This window comes from Apteryx rowi, unplaced genomic scaffold (assembly GCF_003343035.1).
Source record: "Apteryx rowi isolate R43461 unplaced genomic scaffold, aptRow1 scaffold_430, whole genome shotgun sequence".
NCBI lineage: Eukaryota > Metazoa > Chordata > Aves > Apterygiformes > Apterygidae > Apteryx > Apteryx rowi.
In genome coordinates, this window is record NW_020450684.1 from 358,887 (window position 1) to 376,053 (window position 17,167).

Here is a 17,167-nt window from a genome sequence, read left to right on the forward strand (position 1 = left end):
AACTTACTCCTTATTAAATTTCTCCACTAATGCAAAGAAGATAAACATTTTCATTACAACTCCCTCTGAGCAGTAGGGTGTCTGGCGCTGATCCCCAAGGCTGTCTTCATGGGTCTGATCCTTCTCCAACCGACTCCGCTCTAGGTCTCATCAGTGATTTGCCAAAAGCTTGTTCAGACAAGGACCTACCCACACCAGGGCTCTTACACCAGGACACACGCAGAGGGAGGATTAGACCCCTTGTTTATGGAAATAACATGCTAATCTGGTTGGTGCAGCAATTTGTTGCTTTTGGAAACTATTTTTACTAACCATGAATGACTGAGCACTTTGTTTGGGGGTTGATGGCTTTTTCCGCTCTTTCTTTGATTTATTTATTTTTAGGTTCCTTTGGGAGGGAGAAGAAGTGGAGTGCAGACTAAAAGCTAGAGGACAGGAGAGAGAAATCAGAAGAAAGTGGGGAGATGGGACTTACCCTTCCAAACTTCAGACCACCTTACTGCTTAGGGAGTTTAACACCCACTCAGGGGTGAGAGGAAAACCTATTCAGGTGGTTGTAGGCTTTCTCCATAATAAAAGATAGGGGCAGGTTGTTGTGATATTTTTCCAGAGAACTGAGGTAGGATTTGAGATGGAAGATTTTCTCACAGGTCTTACAATATTTGGTTATGTTACAGCCCGCACATCTCTAACAAGTTTACAAGAGAATTTCTCTGGGGCAGGAAGCACCTTTCTGTTCTGTTTGTCCCTTAGCACAATGGGATGTGGGCCTTGATGTCACAGTAATACAAACAATTATTTACATTCATTGCAGCTTTTCTTTGAAAAGAAAGTATTCCTAGCCCTCCTGGTTGTGGGCTTGAACATGTGACCTGTAAAAAACAGGAGGAGCATTAAAATAATGCAGAATGTTGTTTTGTGTTGTTCTTAGTGTCATTTTTTTAAGCTAATTCACTAATTTTGAAGGGCCATGTGAAGGCTTTTTGAACTGATGATGCTGCATATAAGACACTGTGTTCCAAGATAATAAACCTTTCATAGCTTATACTTAGCATTAAGAAAGATGATGAATTACCAACCATAAAAAAGACCCCAAAGTGCTCTGGAAGCTGTAGGCCTGATCCGGTACCCACAGAACAGAAAAACGGCCATCCAACTTCATTGACCTTTCAGTCCTACTTAAGTCAGGAAAGGCGCCCACCTCTGGGATACGACCTCAAACTGCCTTTCCCTAGCCACAGTGGGGACTACCCAGTGTCCGCAGGGTGCCTGGAGCAGCTTTCCAGTCACACCAAAAAGGGCTGAAGGATCTAGGAGGTATTTCTCCATCGCCTACTGGGGCTGTTCGAGAGTTGGCACAAAAGGATGGCCAGAGGATCCCTCCTGAGCCTCCTCCTGCAGAGCCAGCATCGGGGGAGAGCAGACGTGCTCTGGTGTTTCAAACAGAGAGGCAAGGTCCACCTTCACCTTCACTCTCTTCTTTTCCTTTATTCCTCTTGCTCCATCCATTTTGTTTCTCTGCCTCAGATTTTATTTCAGAATTTTTCTTTTTTCTGCTCTTCTCAAGAAACCTTTTTCACCTTTCAGTTAATTAGTTTTCTTGCTCTCTCTCCCATGAACGAACTGGGACAGGACCTACTCTACGGTCTTGTTTTTTTTCCCCTTGCATGGTATTTCTCTCTCAGTTTCCTCTCCGTCTCTGTTCCAGTCTCTCCACACCCTTTAGCCCCCATCCCACTTCTCTATCCTCAGTTTCCAAAGCAAAGTCATGTTGGTCTCACGATCCTCTACACCACCCTGCTCTCTACTCCTCCCTTCCCCAATCCCCTTTTAGACCTCTGTTTTTCTCTCCTTACCCTCCATCCCCATTTGACGTATGAAGACAGGCAGTTCTACATACACAGCTTTCACAAGACAAATAAATGACATGTTGATCTTTGGTTGATGCAGACCTGTTGTTTGAACCTATCACCAGGAGGATACAAGAACCAGATGGGGTTGTGCCCATCCAGGCTAGTATCTTCTTCCCAAACACCAGCAGTACCACATGCCTCAGGGGAATGCCATGAAGGGAATTTGAGAATAGCGGGATATCCTGTTGGCTCTCAGCAGGTTACAGGAAGCTCTAGCCCTTCATTTCATCCCTCTGATCAACACTGATGCTCATACTTGCTAAAGTCATGTCACTTAGTCACCTGGCTTTGGCTTCTGTGAAGTCACCCACAGCCTTCTCTGGGTTACGTTACACTAAATAAATGTGCATCAGCTGCTTATATTTTCACTTCATTGTTTAACTTATTTTCCAGTTCATTAGTGACTATTAAAGATACTGATCTTTGCATGGGACTTCATGGTTCCTCACTGACAATTTTTCATTGTGTTGAAGATGGACTTTTTTTTCTAGGGCCTTGAGTGCTTAGCCAATACCTGGGACCTTGCAAATACATTGCCTTTAGGAGGAGAATTAATAGCACAATAAGAAATTCAGTGCAATCTCGCTTATTTACAAGGTATATACACAGCATCCCTTTTCCCTGAGGACAGCAGGAACAAATAGCTTGGTTAGGAACAAAACAACTGTCTGATTCCTGTTTCTCAACCTGCCCCTCCAGGCACAGTGTCCTGGGGATCTTTGCGGCTCTGCCGCCCCCAGGGCATAGTCACAGCTGCTTCTCTGCATGTTGGCTTCTCTGCCGGCTTCTGCCTTCAACACATGCGGTTTCCCAGTCACCACGTTTGTGACCTCTGAGTCCTCTCAACCACAGGGCCTCCCCGGGATCAAGCCTTGCTTTGGGCAGTAGCTCCCATGGATGACAGCAACCTCCCTGCATAAAAGGGGTTTAATTGCTCCTTCTGAGCCTGGAAGAAGCCTCTCCACAGAGCCATGGGCTTCCCAGGTTTAGCAAAGCCCTCCAGATAAGCTGACGATAGCTGACCATAGCTTCCAGCTCCGCAGTTCAACATATTTTTTTCTGCCTCTCCTGCAAACATCTTAATCCCAGGAGACTGCTGCTCTCATCCCATAGCTGTCTATGTTCCTTAACAGCTTCTTGGAGAGAGACCTCAGTCTTGTCACAGACAAACGTAGCACTAGCAAAACCCTCTCTATTTTGGCACCTCTCTGGCAGTGCTAAATCCCTAACCAAAAGACATGTTCCCCTTTTTAACCACCACAGACGCCTTCAAAGGGACCAAAGCAGCATGGTGCAAACTAGACACCTTATAGCCTGGGAGCGCGAAAAGTCCCCTCACCACATACTGACCTGTGAGAATAAACTCTGTGGATGCCACCATCCCAGAGTCAAACCTGCTTGCACATAGCCAGGTAAATTACAATTATTATTTCTTAACTCAGCACTTTGTTGGTAGGCTGAAAGCATTTATAGAGGATTTTCCTTCCCCTGCAGGTACTGTTCTCATGAACTTTTAATTTATCTAACATATTTATGAATCTTATCAGGCCACTTCCGTGACTGCTCTGCTATGGGTTCTCCTGCAATGGTGAGATTGATCTGCTCTCCCTCCCCAGCGCCCCAGCACAACCTGCTGCTGTCTCAAGCCCACCTGCGCCGTGCCAGGCTCTGCCACGGCAAGGTGACACAGCTCGTCCTCACGTCCCCAACGCCGCAGCTGCAGGCTCCCGAACGACCCGAGAGCCCTCCCCACGCGGCACCGGCCACGTGCCGGCATCGCATCCCCAGGATATGAAGTTACAAGCGGTTTCCACACAGCTCCCAGTTCAGTTGGCCACTGGAGGCAGAAGCCATTTTGTTGATCCCGTGCCAAAGCGAGGCACGGACGGGTAGCCAAAGCCAGATCCTCCGGAGCTTTTCCACCCTTGGTGCCATCCCCACCTCCCTCTGCTCAAGCACCCAAAAGCCCCGCCGCCTGGTTGCCCCTAGTCCCTGCTGGCTCGGGGCTCTGGTGAGCTCTCGCCTCACGCCACACGCAGGATTTATCTGCTTTCTATCCGTTCCCCATGACCGGAACACAAATGCCACTTTTCTGCCCACGGCACTGCACTCAGCGCGACTTCACCATGCCAGGCTGTCCTCGTCCTCCCCACATCCTCCTTCCAGGCGTGCTTTAGGTCCTCCTCCAGGCCACCCTGGCTGCAGCGAGATCCAGCTGCATGGACGATGCTGGGGGTTAGAGAGTTGGGCTGAGCCTCCCCCCCGGGGCCGGCACAGAAACCTGCTCAGGCGATGCCCCGCGCCATCAGGAGTGTGCCCAGGAGAGGCAGTTCTCCAGCAGGGTGCCCCCGGGATGGCTGAACCAGGAGGTGTTGTCCCCATGCCGGGGAGAAGCAGGTGGGCACCAGGAGAAGGGCATCGGGGCTGAGACACGGTGCAGCTCTCCCGCACGGAGAGGCAAAGAGCATATTTTGGGGGGGCTGCTGGTTGACTTGCCTCCCCCGAGCCCCCATCCTTGCCACCTCGGTCCCGTCCGTGCCCCCCCACCCCTGCCCTCCCCTCCTCCATCAACTCCAATGTAAAGAAAGCGGAGCCGGAGGCAGTGCTGAGCCGGATATGCAGCGACTCCCTGCATTCCTCCTTGTGAGTATCTYGCTCTCCTCTCCTGATGCCTTCTGAGGAGACAGATGGACGGACGGACAGGCAGCACAAGGTGGACTTGTCTCTCCTAATTGCCCGGCAAAGAGGGGGAGGAGAGGGAGGCAGCCTCTTCCCACACACCCCTTCCCCATCCTCTGTCCTCATCCTCTCTCCCCCATCCTCCCTCTCCTCTTCCCCTCCACTCGGGCCACGCTATTCTCCGAAAGGGGGGGAAAAAAAAAAAAACAAAAGCTGCTGACAGGTGAAAGGAATTGGAAAATGCAATTACATCAGGAATCCCGCAGAGATGAGGACTCAGCAAAAAAAAAAAAAAAAAAGGGAGAGAGGGAGAGAGCGAGCGAGAGCGAGCGAGAGGAGGATCCGGGCTGCTCTGCCGCACTAGGAGACAAGCTCCGCCGTACCGATCAACAGCCGAAAAGCTGCCCCCCGGCAACCCACTTCGATCCCAGGATGGGACGGAAAGCAGGAGGCCCTGCTGGACAGACGGACGGGCAGGCGGAGAGGGCTGCAGGCGGGAGGGGGGGGCGGCGCGGCTGCCTGGGAACTCTCTTTGCAGACCCCCCCCAGTTCTCCTCAAGTGTTTCTTTGTGCTTTTATTTGCTTTCTTCTTTCCCCCCCACCCCTTAATTCCCCTTCCTCCTTCTTTCGTTCTTTCCCAAGCCGCGAACGCAGCCTCTTTCCTCCATGCTGGTGCGTGTGTGTGCGCGATGCCAAGCGAGGGAGCAGCCACATAGGTTATTGCCGGACTGCGGCCGCGAAGGGCTCGGGCACCAGTAACGCAGGACCGCGGGAGCGAGGGAGAGCAGCGGCGGGCAGGATGGGAGAGCGAGCAATGGACGTCCCCGGCTCCGGGGCGGCAGCGGCGAAGGACCCCCAGCTGTGCAGCACGGGGGGCCGTGGGGTGGCCACCGGCATTGCGGGGGGCTCAGTGCGCTGGAGAGAGCTGCTTGGTGGGCTGGGGTGTAACAGTCCTCTCTCCTCCCCCTTCCTCCCTGCCCTCCTCTCCTGCCCCTCTCCTCTGCCCGCTCCCTCRCTCTGCTCCCCACGCTCTCCTCCGTCTCCCTGGCCCTCTTTCTCTCTTCTGCCTTCCCCCCACGTCTCCCCTTTCCCACTCCTTTTTTTTCCCCCCTTGCTTTCTCCCTCTCTCCTCCCGGCGCCCACCTCCCCTTTCCCCCGTCCCTGTTTTTCACAGGGGCTTTTACTTTGCCAGGACGGCGCCTGGTGAACCCGCGGCAGCCGCCACGGAGAGGGTGCAGGACCCACCGCCGGGCCCGCCGTGTCCCCTCGCCGGGGCAGCCTGGGCCCCCCGCGCCCCCCGCGGCCCGCCGCAGGGGTGCTTCACCTGCATCGCCAAGCCACCCGCCCTGCGGCCCGCGTCGCCCATCCTGGCCCCCGCCTCCGCCGGGTACCTCATGGAGAGCAAGAGCTGCAAAGCGGACAGCCTGCGGCCGGCTGTCCAGTGCAAGCACTTGGTAGAGAAGAAGACGATGACCAACCCCACCACAGTGATCGAGATCTACCCAGATACCACCGAGGTGAACGATTACTATCTCTGGTCCATCTTCAACTTTGTCTACCTCAACTTCTGCTGTCTCGGCTTCATTGCCTTGGCCTACTCGCTGAAAGTAAGTACTGAGTGCAAGGCACGGCGCGGGGGGCTGCCGCAAGGAGAAGCGTTTCGGGGCCGTCGGTGTAAATCAGCTCTATGCCACCGAAGTGAGTGGAAAGGCACCAGTTTGCACCTGCCAGGGAGCAGGTTTGGGAGAACCAAGGAGAGTTTCAGAGCTGGGAATGTTGCTGTGCATGTGCAAGAAGTAGTTGGACTTGTTCTGGTGTCCTCAAAGGCTGCTGGGTACCACCATGATGGGGTCTACAGGCAGGCAACACACGTTGGGCTCAGCTTGTGTTGTGCGTGGAGGCACTAGCGCTCTGTCCCGTCTTTGGGGCATGGAGATCCTGTCAGTATGGGGTCTGGCAGCATTGTATTTGCAGCCAAAAGGAACAAGAAGCAGCCAGACAGAGTCCCCAGCACCTGGCAAGTTGCAGGGGGAAGAGGCTGCCAAGGCTCAGGGCAATCCTGACGATTTGATGCTTGCCCTCTCTCTAATTAAAACATCAGAGGAGAAAGCAGCTTGTGGCCAGCGCTCCCCTGAGCCCAGTAAATCACCAGGCAAGTCCTGGAGACCTGCCAGCCTGGTGGGAACAAGCCCCAGCAGCCAAGGAGATGGAAGGAAGTGCAGAGGGCTTTGCACAACATTGTGGCTCAGGAAAAAAAATAGATGTGTCAATGGAGAGGGAGTCAGTATGGAGCACAGCCCGCGAAGGGAATGGGACTGGATTAGTCCACAGCTACACAGGATGCTTGTTGCAGTCCACAGCAATTGCTTACCCTAAAAATGAGGAGGGGGTCTAATTCTCAGCAGCCAGCATTGCGGTGTGCTACTCCAATGGCTCTGTTTGCTTAGACCTTCCTGGGGGTAACCCTRTCTCCTGAGCCCATGAAATGTTTCTGCAACCGTTCCCTGTAGCTGCAGGGGGAGAGCAGCCTGGCTGGGCTGCAGGATTTCTCTGCTGGAGCACTCAGCCAACAGGCAGGTTCCCAGCATCTGTCGGGAAAGAGGCTTCCCTTGCCTTCTTTTCAGCATAAAAATTAACTAAATATATATGTAAAGAGTCCCGGGGCTCCCGGGTGGCCCCAGTTGTGCCAGACTTCGGGAGGCCCCAGGGACAACGATCTAGCTGATTCGTTCTGGCAGGCAGCATTTAGAGGAAGGCCAGTATACAGACGGGTTTCGTCACACAAACAGATCAATTAACCTCATCTAACTCCCGGGACTGCGAATGCCACAGCACTGCGAGGAGGCTGCCTCTGAGCCTTCCCACCACCAGGGTCTCCAGCAGAAAAGTTCAGGGTCAAGCTCACAGACCCCACCAGCAGACTCCCCAAGCCCCGCATTGGGTGACCTGGCACAGTGCCGCATGCCTCGGTTTCCCTTTCTGTAAGACAGGGAGCTGAATGCTCATCTGCCATCCATGCAGCAGGCTTAACTCGGGGTTGTCTGGAAGAGGCATTTAATACCTTAAATTATGCCGGTGCTGAGCATTACCACAAGCAGGGCTGACCCAAGGACAAACCCAGCGAACAGCAGCCTAACTGTGAGAGAGGGAGGATTCCCTTAACATCACTGATGCTTCGAGGCAGCTACACCAGGAGAAGGAAGAAACTGGTTTCCTGCTTCTTTCTCATGTCTTTGCTAGTCTGACTTTGCCTTAACGTCTGGAGCCTTTCCTGGGGAAGTGACAGCCACAGTGGGCTGAGAAAAGATTTCATGTCACTGGGACATGGCAGATACTTCTGTAGAAGCAGGTCCTTGATTGCAGCTGGTGGCATGGGCAGGACAGCCTGAGAACTAGACTGACCCATCCCAAGGGGCAGGACAAACAGGGTCTGCTTCCTACAAGGCTTTTAAAGGCTTGACCCTTTGCTATCTTTGACACAAGGGGGAGGATTGAGGCAGTGTCCACCTCTGTAACGCTGAAGGAAACCGGGGCCTGAGCCTTACCATAGGGGCAGATGCATGGGCTCAGTCTGCAAATGTCTAAAGTGCATAAACTCCAGTGTGAAAAAAAAGAATTGGCAAAGAGGGAATTTAATGGGGCAGATTAGCTCGGAATGAGGGAAAGGAGAAAAGAAGATGGCTGTCAAAAACGAGCATTACATTTTGGACTGTAGGAGCAGTAATTGATCGGCTGCGGCGGTGGTCCATGTGCAGACACAGAGGCTGGCTGAGCTGAGCTGAACCAAGCGGTGGTGAACCGATGGTAGGAGGAACGCTGCTCTGTTCTTAGTCCTCTCCAGCAGCTGTGACTCCATAGCAGAGGGAGAAATACAAACAAAATGTCCCTCAGAGCCCCTAGACAGGGCTAGCAAGTGGCAGGAGGGACAGTGAGTGCCAGAGACAGTGTTCAGCCCCCTCGGGCTGATACTGGGAGGGGTGGTGGAAGAAAATGGAGCTTCTGTGGAGGTAGTAGGTCTGCTCTGGGGAAGACTTGTGGGATGTTAGGAAAGACAGGATCTTCCCTTACAGCTGCAGCGGAGACTTCTACAATACCCCAGACAGGGTGCTCTGCTGCGTGTGCGTGCATGTGCCTTCAGGAGCCACCATCGGATGTAAGGGTCATTCCTACCCAGTGCTAGTGTTGTCGTCTCTTTTACAGTTAATAAGGTTTTCCCAGAAGTTAAGAGAAAGCAGAAGTAAGGAATGCAATGGGGATAGATGTCCCTTTAAAAAGACTTTTCTTGTTCCTCTGCAATCTCTTTTAAGGACAATCCAGCGGCAAATATTTACGTCCCAGCCCTTCTAGGGCTCCTGTGCTTTGCAGAGACCAAGGAAGGTCCTGTGGGGAGGGACAGGAGAGCAGCAGCGCTTAGCCCCCGCAGGGCTCATTCTGGGACCCCGGCAGTGAGGTTTGTCCTTTGAAGGCAGAGCTCTTGGCCAGAGCAGCACAGTTTTCCTAGCTGAATTGTAATCAATGCGTTGATAGCACTAGGTCCCCAGATCAAGGTTATTACATTTCCTTTAAACAACTTAAACATTTAGAAACCACAAGAATCATTGTTTTCGTTATCAGAAATAGCTCTTTCAATACACTGCAAAAAAAAGCATCTGCTTTTGCCAAATTCATACTGTTAATAAAACAGTAGCTATATCACGCCCCAAGTCAGTGAGGTGTTTCATTATGCACGTCAGCACACCCTAATATTTCCACCAATCTCAACAGCATAACACACATACTGAAGTTTAGATGTGTGATTAGGTATTGTGCTGAACCAGGACCTCTGAGTCCGCTTTAATATTGCATTAAAAATGCCTCATTCTCCGTGCCCACTTTTACTGGTTTCAGCCACAGCTGTGAAAATAGTAGCTCCACGTCTGCTTGTCCTCTTGTCCTGGGATGGACGTGAGCTACAGATTTCTAGCTTTTTTTCTGCATGAAAATGAAGAAGTTGCCATTTCATTGCGATCACAATTTACGGAAATGTGCCAAAGAAATATGCCAGCACCTGCACCAAAGAATTTGTGCTCTTATTCAAAGAAACATATGAAGTCAGGTATGAAGTCAGGTGAGTGCAAAGCTTATGGCACCCAAGCCAAGTATGGTGTGTTGCAGACATAGCAGCCAGCTGCTCTGAATAACACTGTGACGGCACATCTGGTTTTTATTTACACCCACAGTGTGCTAAAGCCATGCAGACATGGCTTTCTGGACTGCAATGGAGTTGCACCAACTCACTTATCCCTCTGGGGGTTATTTCTGGCCTCCCAGGCTTCTCAAGGTCAGCCTTACGGAGCGCAAGCAATGTGCTTACATGTAACTGCAAGCGCGTGTTCGTGGTGGGGAAGCAGAGAGAAATAGCAGGACTAGGGAAGTTAGAAATCCTACAGTAATATTAATACAAGTTCAGCATAAATACTAGAATCGCTCCAACGGACAGGTTTTGGGGAGGTTTTGTTGGTTTTGATCGGAGGCGAATTTTGTGGCTTTGGCTTTTTGTACCAGATATTCAGCATACTCCCTTCCACCCCTCTTTCCCAGCTCTAAGCAGTAATGAATGATGCATCAATACTTGGTGTCAGGATATCTTGCTTCAGTCATTAGGAGGTCCATCTTGGGAGACCACTGGGGAAAGCCAAATCTTTCTCAGATTACCAATTACGCTATGAGGCAGTAGATCAGAGGAGCTGGGATCTGAGACATGTTATGGAAGCCTCATTTTGAATGTATGGAGATCAAGGCGGCAAGAAGCCCTGCTGCCTTTTTAAGTCCAACCAGCAACCTATGGGTGTGCTTTCAGAGTTTTTCCTTCCCTGCCACATTTCCATGCGGCCATCCTTTTCTGCCATCAAAAGATGCATTACAGCAAGCTGGCGGGAGCTGCAAGGCGTCTGCCTTCCCACAGATGCAGTGCCTGCTTTCTGTGGGGAACGTGGCTATGTTCAGCAATGGAGCGAGACCTCTGACACATGACAGCGCTTTTTTCCTTGCTAATAAAGAGCAGTTTCGGTGACCTGTCAAAACAGAGGGGCAGGCAGAAGCAGTATGGCCTAGCAGGAGGAGATAGTGGGGGTCTCCAGAAGTCTGAGCTCTCTTCCTTGCTCTGTAAGCGATCCCTAACACACAGCTTTGGGCATTTCTGCTTGGCTTCCTCTCTCACCGCTTGTTGATCTTCCCTTTCGAGTGGAAGTAGGCTGGCACAAACACATAGGCAGTTATTAAGCTACAGAAGCAGCGAGGTTGCAGTACCTGGCCTCTCAGGCAGGATCTCAGGCTGCTTTTTGGGAAGAGCAATGGTTTATGGAAGTAAGTGAAACCAAGGGGCAAAAGCTGCTTCTCAGCCACATGACACAGGTCCCAGTATTAGGCATGAAGAAGATATGTGGGCTGGAGAGCCCTAACTGATTCCTACAGCAAATAAATCCAAGGATCCCCTCCAGAGCAAAAAGCTCCTTAGGGGTAGGGAAGCAGAGCTCTGTGTGGAAATGGGTTTATAGCCGCACCAGCCTCTTCCCAAAGCATACATCTAACCAGCTGTGGGCTGAATACTAAAAGCCAGGCTGCCTTAAATACAGCCTCATTAGACTCGTTATCAACAAACCATTTGTCTCCTGGAAGCTGACACAGCACTTGGTACCCACGCAGCAAGTTCCCCGCTCCTAAAAATGAGAGGGGCCAAGGCCGGAAAGCAGAGAAAGGRGAAGTCACTGCCGAGGCAGCCACGGGAGGAAAGGCATCAGGAAGAGGCCGAGGAGCTCAAGGGGAAAAGGGAGCTTGCACATAGCAGACGGGAAGGAGAGTGACTTCCAGGTGGTGGATAAATGTAGACGTGGAACAGGACTGAAAGACAGACAAATAGGTGAAGTGGGGAGAAACACCTCGCTGGGACAGCCAAAGAGAGCGCTGAGCAGGGAAGCCACCGGCACAGCCCCAGGGGGAGGAAAGGCAGGGGACGCTGGTCAGGGAGAGGAGAGACCTCAGGCATGGACACGCTGGAGACGGCAGAGGGTAAGGGGAACAGCTCAGAAGTGGCAGATAAACAGGGATGGAGGGAGAGGCCACCACCCCCTTTCACTAGTGGGAGAGGGCAGGAGAAATGTTTGCATACTAAAGCACAAAACCAGCTGTGTTTCATGAAAGGCTGGGTGCAGAATATGAGAGGAGGAAGCATATAAATTGCCAAGCCAAATCAGAACTAGGATCTGTCTTTTCTAGGGTGATTTCTCCAAAAGAGCCAACACAGTGCTTTGGAGTGCCTGGTGAAACCCCACAGGTGCATACTAACCATCCTTACGCATCAGTCACCTCAGTGTGAAACAGCGTAAAAATCCCAAAATATTTTTTAGGCAAGGTGAGAAGGGGCGAAGAAACAGTGAGGAAAGACAGTCTGTGTCTAAGGAAACACTAGATCCAGATTCAGGGATTTTTCCCTTTTTTTCTGGCCTTGTGACCTTGGAGACCTTTCCTCCTCCGGGCCTCACCTCCTCTGGTGCACAAGCAGACAGCTCCAGGCCTCTCAAAAGCACTGTGAGGACTCGCTCGCTCTTGTTTGCCAGGTGCCAGCACATTATGGCCGATGGTGGTCCCAGAGCATGAAAATAGAAAAAGATGAGGCTGGGATATGAGGAAGACAGGCATCTCCTTTAGAAGGACAGAGCGGGGAAGGAACAGGAACGTGTCTCAGCTGTCTAGGAGAGCTCCTCCTACAGAGACTGAATTTGATGTCGCAGCAGGACGTTACAGGGAGATATCCGAGAGCGTGCTGGAGCGGCCAGAGGAGGTGATGCCAAGCTAGAGAGAAGTAGGAGGTTCAGACAGTGAGTGATTTGGAACAAGAAATGTCTTTTCATTACATTTGTGTACAGCAGGAGCCCTGGTACTTGTCTGGAGCTTATAGGCTTGACTGCAGTACAGATGATAATGGACAATAACTGATGATTTGCGTAAGGGTGACAGCTGAAGCTGCAGGGTGTACAGCAATATAATTAGGGAGGAGAGGAAGGGGCCAAGGACAGCACACAGAGGGACTCAGCAAGGCAGGGGCAGGACGAAGGAGCCACACAACCCAGGCCGAACGTGTCAGAGAAGACTTGGGGGGAAAGTCAAGGAGAAGAGAAAGGTCAGATGAATCAAAGGCAGCATATAGCTAGATGAAGCCAAATGCAAAGCTTCCCCTGCATTTGCTGGAAGGAGATGGGCCACATCATTACCTCCTCAGCCACGACACTCTCCAACTGCAGAGAACGGCAGGGAGAGGGAAGAGCACGGTGTGCCACAGAGGTTCGCAGGAGCAGGCAGACGGGGCTGTCCAGAGAGGCAGGAGAAGGGGGCAGTTGTGTCCCTCTTTGCAGAGGGGAAGGAGTCAAAGGAGGCTGCTTAAATAGGAGAAAAAAACAGAGGGAGGGAGGGTGGAGACCAGGACAGGCTGAGGGAACAAGGGCACATCAGGCTCAGAAATAAGGGTGAAGAAGAGGCCAGGAGTGAGATGGAGGAGTGAGGAATACGGATGAAGGAACGTTTTGCTCCGTATTAATGTCTGGGCACAAACAGAAGTTGGTGAGAACTTACAAAGAGGAGAAGGCAGAGGAGGGAGAGAGGCTGTGAGGAGGCTGCTGAAGGTAGCAACTTTCAGAAAGAGGAGAGATGGAATGGACAAAAACTGAACAGGGAGAAAAGGTGGAACTGGGAAGACATCAGCCTTCCAGGACCCTCTCTAGAAATGCTCAGCAATACAAGAACTGGAGCTGGGATGAGACAGAGAGGGAGAGCTAAAGAAAAGCCGCAGGCAGGCACCAGGGAAAGGAGAGAGCAAGGTTAAAAGCAAAAACGGTGCTGTTGTCAGGAAGGAGAGAGGGAAGGGGAGGCTGAGGGACCACAGACAGCAGGCAAAGGCAGGGATGCAGGACTGCTGCCGAAGCAGGGCATGGAAAAAGCACCGGTCACGAGTGTGAGTCGGCATCAGGTCAGAGAGGATGCTCGGAGCACTGGGAAAGAGCCAGGCATGGAAATCACTGCCGCGGGGAGCAGCGCCGGAGAGTCAGGCACCAGGGAAGGGAGGAGCAAGAGCCAGGGTTAGGAGGCAGTAAGATGGGTGGAAAGCTTGGTACCCCAGCCATGCCAGTCCACTAGAGACATCTCTATCTCCCTGGCACAGTGGGGCTGAAGGCAAAAACAGGCTGCATTAGATAGGCAGAGACCTCTCCAAGCTGCACTGTCTACATTTGGTTCTGCTTAGCTGTTGCTTGAGAGGACATCAGCAGCAGGTATTTGCTGTGAACGCTGAGGCCCACTTCTCCCCTCAGCCCTCCGGCCCTGCCACCAGCCACCCAGCCCACCTATTCCCAAAGCGCAGGGAGGAGACGCAATATTTGCAGCATGCAGTTTGCCTTCGGCAGCCCAAGCACTGTGAAGAGGCAAGTACATTAGAGACTGCTCTTCACTTAAAAGAGTCCGCTGGGAGCGTCTTTAAGGCTTTATGATCTGAATTCAGTGCCCCTGTGGCTCTGCGTGTCTGGGCTGAGAAACTTGTCTGTGCACGGCAGGCTCACCAAGCACAGAGCTCTGCGTTTATCACAAGCACAGACCTCTGTGTTTATCACTGGTGGATGAGGAGGTGCTGGCTGCCCGGCACTGATACGCTCAGGGTTTTCAGGAGGACGCTGAATCTGCAGAATAATTTCAGAGGTGAGTCACACTAGACACAAAACTGACACAAAAGGGCACATGAGCTCCCAGGCTTCAGCCTTGCCCCCTTCTCCAAGGTGGTCTCCACTACCAAAAGCATCATCCAAACATGCCATAAAGCCAAGCGCAGTCTGGGACTGCGGGAGGCTGACAACAGGGTATATACCACTCTGCCAGCCAAACCCGGACTCCTCCTGGCATCCTTTCTGCACCGAGCAGTAAGGAAAATGCTCTTGCTGCTGCATAGCTGCCTGCAACAAGCCCCCTGCCTTTGCCGCATTCGTTGGTATATTCATGAGAAATCCTGCTACAGTGGACTGGAGACTGGGCTCTCACCTGTCCCCTCTCCCAGCATGATGAGGCAGGTCCCCCGAGGCTGCAAAAGAGCAGGATGTGCAGGGCCTAGGGCACCTGGATGACACCCCGAGCACCTGGTTTTGCTCAGAGCCCTGCAAAGACGAGGAGCAGCTCCCAGCAGCTTTCTCAGCCTGGCTCTTTTGCACAGGGACAGCAACAGGCCCCCACAGAAAGTGGCTCAGTTCCTAGTGCTGGCTACACACTCAAGGGCTGGCTGCTCGAGATGCACTCAGTGTGGGCCAGGATCACCGAGTGCTCAGCACCAGCGGCACCACAGCTCTCCTCTGGAGCTTCAGGCACCGGCAAAGGCCTGGCAGACTGGCCCAGCCCTAGCTGCACGCTCCCAGCAGGAGGGCAGGATGAGAGGAGAAGGTGGAACTCCAGGATTTAATACAGAAAAGAAAACAGAGGTTTTCTTTTCCGTCCTTGCTGATGTGACTGTCAGCGCAGGCTCTTGCAGGCCATACGCAAGCAACAGCCTTCCTCCCCACTGTGCGTGATTAATGAAGAGCAGGGGGTGTTTGTGCAGAGATGTCCTCGCTGGGGTGACAAAGGGGAGGATTGCCACTGTTAGAATGGAAGGGACATTGCTGGAGGGTCTGAAACACRTGGTGGCCTTTGGGGGCACGGCCCAGTGACTCTCCAGGACTGAGGGATTTCCTGCCCTTCCCCATGTTCAGCAAGCAGCATCAGGCTTTCTGGACAGCACTGTGGATAAGTGCTGCAGGAGGGAGAGAGAAAATGTCACTGAGATGTGGCCTGAATCCCTTGCAGAATGTCTTTGGAAGGCTCCTGGTAGGTAAAACCCTTTTCATATTTCTGGGTAGCACTCTAGCGCTGACTGCAGGTTTTCACAGCTTGCCATCGACATCTAGCGTTCAGACAGGAGTGCATTAACGTGCTCACGCTCCCAAGAGCAAATACAGGGTGTCAAGAAAGACACAACCCTGCTGCCTGAAGCCTTCCAACGACAGAGCAGACAGAGCACAGGCACACGCTGCCATGCTGCACCATCCCAGGGATGCCCCTGCTCTGACACTAGAAAGGGAAAAGGGCTAAAATCTCCAAGACTTTTCATCCTATGTCCCCTTTGCTCCAGCTACTGGCAAGGATGCGTTGAGTGCCATCCGTAAGAGCGGTTCGGTGACGGGGACACATCACCGCTAGGAATAGAGCTAGGATGGAGCACATCCCCGATCTGCTGTGCTCTAAAGTACCGAGCAGCTGCTGGCTGGTAGCACCACCGGCTCCCTGGCAGCCCGGCGGAGGTGGGGGCCAGCCAGCGGCACGGCCATGCAAGATCATTACCCATCTGCAGAGCTTCCCAAGCTGAGCCCATGAAAGTCACAGCCTCTAAGGTAATGAACACAGCAGACCATGCTGTTAGGATTGAAAGCCGCCAGTGGTAGAGACACTACATAAGCTGCATAAGACCTGCAAAAGAAGCTCATTAACCCAGGACTATTTGATATGCTGGAGGCTTGTGCGCAGCCCTTGAACTGCAGTAGGATCCAGTGCCAGGTTTCGCACGCTCAGCCCCTCATTGCAGTCGGAGGCACACGATACGCACCAGAACCAGAGCCAGCCTTCTCGCTCTCCGACCAGCTGACCTAAACCCCAGCATTTCAGGGCCAGGATGCAGACGGTACAACACGGAGGGAAGGATGCCCTAGCATCCAGCTCACTCTGGGGAAGCAAAAGGATCTATGCCCACAGAGTGCATAACAGCAGTGACGATTAGTTCCCTTGTGCACCCTTGGGCTTGGAGTTATATTCAAGTTATATTCCATGCCCACATGCATTACAGTGCTTGAATTCACAGGCTCAGTCCACAGTAGAGCCAGGATATGAACCTCAGGGTATTTTATAGTGGGAGGATCTGGATCCCAGAGCATTAAAATGCAAAAATTTACACGCCAGCTGCTGTCTGCTATACAGGTACCTTTCAAGGTGTGCACTTGCCTTGAGTTGTGCGGGTGTTGCTTGAAACCAGTGGGCTTATGTCTTTTTATACATCTCCCAATTGTTTTTTGTCTCAGGTCCGGGATAAGAAACTCCTCAATGACTTAAACGGAGCAGTTGAAGATGCCAAGACAGCCCGGCTTTTTAACATCACCAGCTCAGCCCTTGCCACCTTCTGTATCATCCTTATCTTCATCTTCCTGCGATACCCACTCACTGACTACTAGAGTGAGGCCAGCAGCAGCAGCAGCTGCCAAAATGCCTCTACGCCAAAAGTGTCTGCAGTTATTTCCTGTAGCAAGGACGCAAAAACAACACTCCACCTTGATTGAAGAAAAAAAAAAGTAAATACATAACTAAAAATTAAATGAATTTATCAGCCTAACTGAGCATACCCTTCCTGTCCCCAAACCGTAGGCAAACTACTGTAGGAAAGGGTTTTACTTGTACATTTGCACAGGGAGAAAAACAAAACAACAACAAATATCTATTTCATAATAAGCAACAAAACTGTGCGACAGCAGTGTGCAACA

General features: G+C 52.0%; 1 protein-coding gene across 1 annotated transcript; it reads left to right on the top strand.

Moving 5' to 3' along the window:
* Window positions 1-5,771: 5,771 nt before the first annotated feature.
* On the top strand, window positions 5,772-16,965 carry IFITM10 (interferon induced transmembrane protein 10). The gene is made up of 2 exons (XM_026076443.1): window positions 5,772-6,199; window positions 16,712-16,965. The coding sequence occupies exons 1-2, from the start codon at window positions 5,987-5,989 to the stop codon at window positions 16,859-16,861; spliced, it is 363 nt and encodes a 120-aa protein (XP_025932228.1). The 5' UTR covers window positions 5,772-5,986; the 3' UTR covers window positions 16,862-16,965.
* Window positions 16,966-17,167: the final 202 nt, after the last annotated feature.